Here is an 8,698-nt window from a genome sequence, read left to right on the forward strand (position 1 = left end):
TATGTACATATATATACATATATATACACACACATACACACATATATACATATATATATAAACGCTCTTATACAGACCCGTAAAAGATACATTTTGAACTTGTAGAAGCCCGCAACTACGTTTTGGAGCCCGACTGCGGGTTTCGAAACGAAGCCCGAGTATATAACAACCATTGGATTCCCCTTACTTCTCAACCCAAGTGGACCAATTTTTGGGAAGGCTTCACAACGTGCTACTTATACATACACTCATACAAAAAGTTTGCAAAATAATGCGGTAGGGGGCGCTTTCGTGTATACTTTTTATACATTTGAATTATTATATTCAAACAAATCGCTATGAAGCCCGACATTTGACAACGCCGCTGGGCTTGAAAACGTGCGTGAAGTTTATTCTTATGTGTATACCATCGGGCGTAAATCATATATTGTTAGAAGTAAGAACAACTACAGTATTGAAGAAATATCATTCCGAAAACAAAATTCAATGCGGTTTTTAGTATAATCATTTATTTTTATGAAATAAAACAAATAAATTGTGTTATAATAAAACACATTGTACCTATATAATGTTAGATATTTCTTTATCCCATTTCCTGCAACAGGTATTACAGATTTAAAGAAAGAAAATGTTTAACGACTGAAAACCAAACAAATTGAAAAACCAGAAAATAATACAAGATAATAACTAAAATATATTTCAAATTATGAAAAAATGAAAATACAAACAGTTACATGAGAAAAGGTACAAGAGTATATACTACATATTATACTTGGTTAATACTTTCAATACATTCTATTATATTTATAATTAAAGCTGAAAATGACTAATTATAATTAATAAAACATTGAAATAAAATTAAAAAAGTTGTATTACTTTTTAACAGCAATAAACTAAACATATTTCACTTATTAATTTGAAAAAAAGTCTAGAATGTTTGAAGTATATTAGAAAACGTTTAACCTTTATAACAGTTATAAACAAAAGCTTTTACTGTGGCCCATGTCTTATCCTTGAATAAATCTTTATGTTTTTTCATTACCAACTCGGCTTCTTCTTTTCTCGGAGCCTTTTTGTTTTTTATGTGTTCTTTGAAAGCATTTTTCAATACATTTTTTTGCTCTGAATTCCACTTTCCTCGCTTGCCTTTTCTTATATTATTTTCCCTTTTATCTAAAACATAACACAGTTGATTTTTTATTCCACGTTCTGTAAATTAGGTCTCCAACATTCTTAGTTTTGGGTAAGGAAAAATAAATAATTACCTAAATCTGCATTTTTTATTGCTTGTTCTCTGAGCTCCTGTTTCCATATCTCTTCTATTTCATTTTCACTATCATTTTGTTTTCGATCTAAAAACAATATAATATATAAATCTTCATGCCAGCATATTAATTTTTTTCTATTAATCCAATAAACTTCATTTGCTGCTAAATTTACATGGTGAGTAAATCATATTTTAAATTCCTCGATATTTCGTAGATACTAGTTTACGTAATTACTGATAATTGAAACATCTAAATTTTTTTTTAACAGGGCGAATTTTGAAAATAAACTAAAATTTGAAATGTTCATTGCACTATCGCTTGTGGTACTAATATTTCAGTTATGAATTGACCTATTGATGTTCTAACGAAATTATCAATAATAAGTGAATGGAATTCACTTTTATGATTTTTAAAAAACTTCATTGTTAAAAAAAATAATTTTAGTACTTCAAAAGAAAATAAATAATTATGAATTTCTTACCATGCAATAAAGGTTTTTCTGTTTCAGTCTCATCCAGCAATGATTCATTGTCTGACAAAGTTATTTCGTCGAGAGACTTTCCTTTATACTTTCCTACTTGTCCACTATTAATGGCGATAAGTAATTTGGAAACTTTTGCGGTCTGATACAAGTCTTGAGGAAGCCTACGAGACAGTACTAGTTAAAGTATTAGAAGTATGTACATTCGAGAATGTAGTCAAGTAGACTGGCCTTTAGTTTCTGTTTTTTTAAAGAGGATTTTAAAACAAAACTTTCTCTTTGGGAAAGTATGCGAAATACGAACAATGTCAAAAATAGATAATAAGAGCGGTTTTAAAGGCATAAATAAATATTTTTGGCCTAATGAAAACGGTTTTATTACACATTAATTTTTTTAAATCAAAAATATAATACTACTCGATATTGGTGTAACCTGTAAACGCAATAAAATTAAGATTCTGAACCCTAAATACTATTTTGAAAGTATAGATTCGATCCACTACGGTATAAAAAAAATTAATTTTTTCTTCAGTTGTAAGTTGTTGTATTTATATACAAATAAACTTAAATTGTCATTTATTTGTGTCCTGTGAATTGTAATTCATTATTCACGATTAAATAAGCTACATCATTATACTTGATGAAACACAAGTATACGTAATTTTTAAATACATAGTCGTTGATAAAAACGATAAAAAATGAAATTTATAATCACCTATAATACGATTCGTGTGTTTTTTTGGTGTGTCCCATGAAAGTAGCGAACTGCTCCATTTCGTCATCCTTAATACTGATTGCTTGCAATACTGTGGCAATTTGTTTCCTTAAACGGGTTGATGTAAACAGAGATGTGTCCGTTACATTAGCTTTCGTCGCCATCTTTTTCACAATATGATACCCACTTAACCACAGCTCTGTGTTAGGATTACCAAATAAATACGGATTGTATTCCGGTACACAAATACTTCGGAAACTTAGAAGAAGTTCAATAAATTTTTGAAGGTCCGGTGGAAATAAAATTGCAACAGGTCTGCTCCCTTTTCCACCTGTCACTACTCTTTTATAATTCTTGCACAACGTTTGTTCAGTTTTTGAAAGACAATCTAGAAACTCGGTTTGCTGGTTTTCACTGACGTTTAAATTATAAGTCTCGGTTTTCAGATATTGAATTTCCCCAATGCGCTTTCTATTTATTAATAATGTCAATGCTAAAACAGACTCAATCAGTTTTCGATAGTTCAACTTAACGTCGATATTCTTCTTTAACGCATCTGAAGCTTCATTGGCTTCGTTCATTACAAAAGTTTGAAATTTCATAACATCTTGGGTGAGTGGCAACAATTTTGGAGTGGCATAATTAATTTCCTTCAAATGTTTCAGTGCAAGGCTTGAAATCTCAGATGTCCAATGGTTTTCAATAAGATTTTTCAAGCGCTTAATGTCTTTTAAACTTTCTTCAGCATTAGCACAAGATATAATAGGACTTTTTTTTATAATATTCTTTGTAGCTATGTCACAAACTTGCTTTAGCGTCGTCCCCATGTGTAGCGCCAAACTGCTTGCTTGAAAGCTCTTGGTTCTTTCACAATATCCACTTATAACTCTAACAGCTCCAACAATATTGTCAAAATATTGTGGTTTTAAAGCATCGAATAGTAGTTGAATTCCAGTTGTACTTCTCAAACTCATAAGAAGTCGACCTAATTCTCTCATTTTATTTGAGATAACATTTCTTATTTGAGCACGCTTGTGCTTTCTTAGCAAGCTTTCAGCATATGAGCAAATGAGCATATCTTTCATAGCAGTTCTTGAAATCTCGTCACTTCGCATAATTGGAAAAACTTCTTTTTTCAATCGCAAAGAAGCAAGAAAATCACCGTGTACACCTGAACATACAGTAAATACTTGTGATAAAGATAAATGATTTTCGCGTTTCATATTTTTACAGTTAGATCGTGCAGGACATTGCTTTCTATGCCTTCTTAAATACATTCTTTTAAAGAATCCCATGCAATCAGGGCAAGAAACAAATAGTGAGGTATCTACATCTTCAGCTTCCTTGGGTCTTCGTACAGGTCTTATATTATTAGTTGATAAGGAACTAACAAAATTTCCCTGACGGCGAATGGCATCTAACAATAATTTTCTTCTGTGGTGATTTGGAGGAAATGACGAAAATTCCTTAACAGCACCTTCATCACAATGTCTTCTAATTAAGTGTCGTGCAAAATGTGTTACATCGTCCAAGCAATACGGACATGATGTTTTTTTGTCTTGTGAACGGCCTAAGTGTGACTCAACGTTAACATGAGAGGATTCTACAAATTTACCGAAGTTGACTATAAAAGGATCTACGTGCTTACTTGTAGTTTTTAGTATTGAATTTTGATTAAGCAGAGTAGAAGTTGTTGATATTTCATTAGACTTATAGGAATTATTGTTGTTTATATTTTGTTTTGTTTTTTTGGTACTTTTACCTCCAGCTTTACTAATTCTTTCATAACTTTCAAGCGGAAATTCTTCATTTTCCTCATCATCGCTTGAAGGCAGATACTCACTCCCAGATGATTGAAAAGGTTCTTCCATTTCACCAATATCATAGTTTTCTTTAGATTCTTTGGACGGTTGTCTTTTTCTTTGAGCTACATTTCTTAGAGGAGAATACGTTTCTAAAATTTCCTTACTGGTGTTGTCTGGGGGCGGTTTTATTTGTATATCTTCCAGTATAACTATTTTTTTTTCTTTTTTTTCATTGGGTTTCTCAATGTTTTGTTTTTTAACTAGTTGAACACTTGTTTCTTCTTTATCTATAAAATCATAGACATCTTTTAGCTCGCCTTTTACAGTAGCTGGCAAACTTAGAAGGCTTAATGCTTTATTTCTATAATATGTTTGTAAACCTTTTGTTGTTTCGTATTCTGGTAAGAAAAGCAGACTACTCTCGTCACGCCTTGTCAGATTTAGTATTTTTTCTGTTCGTTTACTCATGACTAATCGAAGTTAATTTATTCTGAAAAAGAGCAACTGGATGATTTGCAATTAAGGACAATTTATAACAAATATAGAGGGCTATTCAAATTCGTATCTGTACTTGGGTATCTCGTAAACGATAACAGGAAGACCAAAAAATCACAAATAATTTTTTTGCCTGTACTTTCTTTTATTCGCAGACATATTGAAAATCTGTTCACATTTGGCTATTGGCATTGGCTATTGGCACTTGATGTGGGCTATCAGAATATATTCATGAATCTTTTATACAGCTTGTCATCTGACTTGAGCCACCCACATCTTTGAATTTTTAAATATGAACCTGTATTTTTTGTTGTGGTTTTTGTATCGTCGACGTTCACTTCATACTGAGAAATTATATTTAATTTTATATTTCGGGACTTTTCGGTATCATTTCATTATATTTGGGTGAATTATTCCCTTTTAAATTACGGCCCTGTAAATTGATTGACTGAGTTGAATAAAACCACAATAGCAACTTTCAACTCCTTATGTACCGTAGAGTTTTTCGAGAGTTTTTTTTTTCATTTATGATAGCAATCATAACATCCGAAATGAACACTATAATTGTAATGAAAATTGAAATGAAATAATTTATATACACAAAAAATCAATGGCGCAATAAATGTTCGAATTGGTGTCCTTCCATTTTTAGACATTTTTAAACTCGTTTTTCATATTATGTATTGCCCTTAATACACTCTTTTGCTGTATTGTTACGAAAGCATTCAAAATTCCCAATCTCAAGTCTTTCACATTTTCTATCTTTCTGCCAGCATAAATCCTATTTTCCTAAAGAAAATAGTCCAAAATAGTAAGATCTGGTGATCTTCAAAGCCAATTTATTGGCCCATTATTTGCTATCAATTTCCTTTTTTGCTTATCAAAATACATATAATATATTTATGTTGTAGATATGTTTCAGATAATCATAAAAGGTTTTGCTATTCGAAGTTCATTGTAGAAAACGCTCAGAACAACGGAAATGTGAAAAAATATGAATAGGTACCCAAAATTGAAAAAACATTCTCGAAAAACTCTACTTTAGGTACATAGAAAGATGTGAAAGTTGCTATTGTGTTTTTATTTAAATCAGTCAACCAATTTCCAGGGCCGTAATTCAAAAGGGCATAATTCACTCAATTATAATAAAATATTACCAAAACATCCCAAAATATAAAATTAAATTCAATTTCTCAGCAAGAAGTGAACGTCGACGATCCAAAACTACAACAAAAAATACAGCTCCGTACTTGAAAATTCAAAGGTGGGGGTGGTCCAAGTCAGATGACACCCTATATAAAAGATTCAAGGATATATTCTGCTAGTCCACATCAAGTGCCATTAGTAAAATGTGGACAGATTCTCAATATGCGAATAAAGAAGATACAGGCAAAAAAATAATTTGGGTTTTTTTGGTTTTTCCTGTATATCTCCTGTATAAAGAGTTATATTCGATTGTTTTACATCATTGAATAGGTCTCTAAAATACGCAACTTTGCCACAATTCAACCGACACTCTATCTCTTATCGTTTACAAGATACCCATGTAAAGAAACGAATTTGAATGGCCCTATATAATGAAAACAATTTCCAATATTTATTCTTAGATAATGATGAATAGGTCAATTTTATCTTCCTTGTGCTGCTTGCATTTCTTTCTTCACATAAACAAATGCGTACGTCTTTCAAACATAAACAATATTCCTTTATATTATTATGCATTAATGAAGGTACCAACTTAAATAGAATAGAATAGAATAGTTTATTAACTACGTTACACTTCCATGTATCCTAAGGTTATCGACCTTTGTAAATGACGAAAAAATTAAAATAATATGTTTTTTTTTTGTAAAACCTTTTATAGTGAAAATCATACAATAAAATGTATTATTGAGTTTTATTATGGATTCTCATCAAGTATCGGCCAGTTCAATTCAATTATTGAAAATAAATGTACTTCATTTTGAACAATAATCATATTTACTGACAAACTTAATATAATATTGATATATGTTGGTGACTCCCTTTAATTATAATAATAAAATATATTTCTATATATTACGGAAACTTATGTAGACACACTGTATAAGTGATTAAAAGAATTTCATTAACCTTTTCTTATCAAGCAAAATATTTTGTGAAAAATAATATCTTCCGTGGATATGCAATAATACTTTAACAATTTTTTCATAAACTAATAGAAAACCAATCATAATCAATCTATCATTACAATACGAATAAATCCATAATAAATTGAAACTATTATTTGAAATAAATAGTAAAATAATACTTACTTTATTTCCAATATCAATATAAAGAAGTTCCTATATAAAAGGAAAGAAGACGAATGCAACTATTAGAAGCCCGGCTCTTCTCCTAAGGCTATTACACTCATAACGGACAATATTCAAATGAAACCTTGAGTCTAAAAATAGATGTGAATTCTATTAATAGTATCAGTAACCTGGCAACGCCGCTGGGCTTTAAAACGACATATTAGTATATATATTTATAAACAGTGGGCTCCTAAAGGTTCAAGTGGTATCTTTTGGGTTTCATAAGGTTAAAAACGTTTCTAACTACATTCCTACGGAAAAAACACTACCCCTCTGCTTTCCCCTCTATAGGTTTTAAAGGGTTTTAATGCGATAGGAACAAAGTATACACGCGATAACCAATAGGAAGTGCAGGGCTCTGAAACTGCCTGTTTGTCTCCGGGCTCCGTTACGTGTCATTTATACGTATATATACACATATACACATACATATAGTCGGTTTGTTTTTCGATTTAAAGATATATTTATATAATAACGGAACACTATTTGAGGTTAATAACTATATATGTATAGACACAGAAATATTATCAATACACTATTTTATGTATCTCTGTACGTGGCAAACTGGTAATGTAGTCATTTAATCGTTTTTTAAATTCATTTTGGTTTTTTGAACTTTTTATTTGATTGGGTAGCGAATTAAAAAATTTGAGGCTGAGGTAGCTGTAGCTTTTTTGTCCTACAACTTTGTTCATAAACGGCATTTTGAAGTTAAGTTGTTTTGTTCGAGTGTTGTATTCGTGTTCTATCTTGGGGTGTTTTTGTTTTGATTTGAAGCATTTTATATTAGTAAGCAGAAAGAAGAGCTGCACGGGATCAAATATATTTGTTTCGTGATAAAGAACATCTGTTGGGTGATTCCTACAGATGCAACCAACAAGCTATTTGAAATAGGATATTTGTCACTATTCATAGTTCTTGATGCCACATTTTGCTATTTCCAGACATTCGAAAGCAACTGAAAGTTTCACTTTATAGTGAGTGGGAATACTTGGAGACTGGCTATAAATCAAATCATCTGAAGCAACAATTCGTTCAGGTCAGTCTTCACTTACCTACACGGTATATACTCATGGACTGACACGTATCGAAAAACAACTACTCTCCTGGCTAATACCACGAAGGGTGTTGAAATATATACGACAGGTGTCAGTGCAGGATTCTTCACAGAATAAATTCTTGTGATAAGTGTTTTATGACAGGTGTCAGTTCATGAACCTAGAAGGTGAGTGAGGGAAGACTGGTCTGAACGAGTTCTGAACAGTTCCAATGAATGTTCCCAAAATATATTTTGCAGTTGTTTCTGTCCCATTTTAAGGTATCCTCTCTCCTCTTGCTCGAATATTGGTACCATCACCTGGATCCATTCAATTAATTACTTTTGGAAAACACTGAAATAATTCTGTAGTCACTTCAAAATTTAATGATAATAATAATAATAATGTCTCACTCAACCCTTGCTATTTTAAATATTCATAATACAGTGTGTAACAACGAAAACTTAACAGAGCCGTTTTTGAATAAAAAAAGTGAGATTTTTAAAGCTCGGATACGTCGATTTCTAATTGGAGCGGGACACCTTTCAGACTAATCAGATT

At 31.2% G+C, this 8,698-nt stretch overlaps 1 protein-coding gene across 1 annotated transcript; it reads right to left on the minus strand.

Annotated features, from left to right (window-relative positions):
• Window positions 1–928: 928 nt before the first annotated feature.
• LOC141487549 (uncharacterized) lies at window positions 929–5,021 on the minus strand. The gene is made up of 4 exons (XM_074186655.1): window positions 2,465–5,021; window positions 1,750–1,913; window positions 1,266–1,352; window positions 929–1,173 (listed from the first exon to the last, which is right to left on the minus strand). The coding sequence occupies exons 1-4, from the start codon at window positions 4,735–4,737 to the stop codon at window positions 959–961; spliced, it is 2,739 nt and encodes a 912-aa protein (XP_074042756.1). The 5' UTR covers window positions 4,738–5,021; the 3' UTR covers window positions 929–958.
• Window positions 5,022–8,698: the final 3,677 nt, after the last annotated feature.

Source organism: Leptinotarsa decemlineata, unplaced genomic scaffold (genome assembly GCF_025532065.1).
Source record: "Leptinotarsa decemlineata unplaced genomic scaffold, Ldec_3_MD MMD2_P_RNA_scaffold_4, whole genome shotgun sequence".
Classification (NCBI taxonomy): domain Eukaryota; kingdom Metazoa; phylum Arthropoda; class Insecta; order Coleoptera; family Chrysomelidae; genus Leptinotarsa; species Leptinotarsa decemlineata.

Excerpts from the sequence above, each read along its gene's own strand:
- LOC141487549 (XM_074186655.1), bottom strand. The coding sequence starts at position 4,737 with ATGAGTAAACGAACAGAAAAAATACTAAATCTGACAAGGCGTGACGAG. Across the intron at positions 1,914-2,464 it reads ACACACGAATCGTATTATAG|GCTTCCTCAAGACTTGTATC; the intron begins GTGATTATAAAT and ends ACTGTCTCGTAG. Across the intron at positions 1,174-1,265 it reads AATAAAAAATGCAGATTTAG|ATAAAAGGGAAAATAATATA; the intron begins GTAATTATTTAT and ends GTTATGTTTTAG.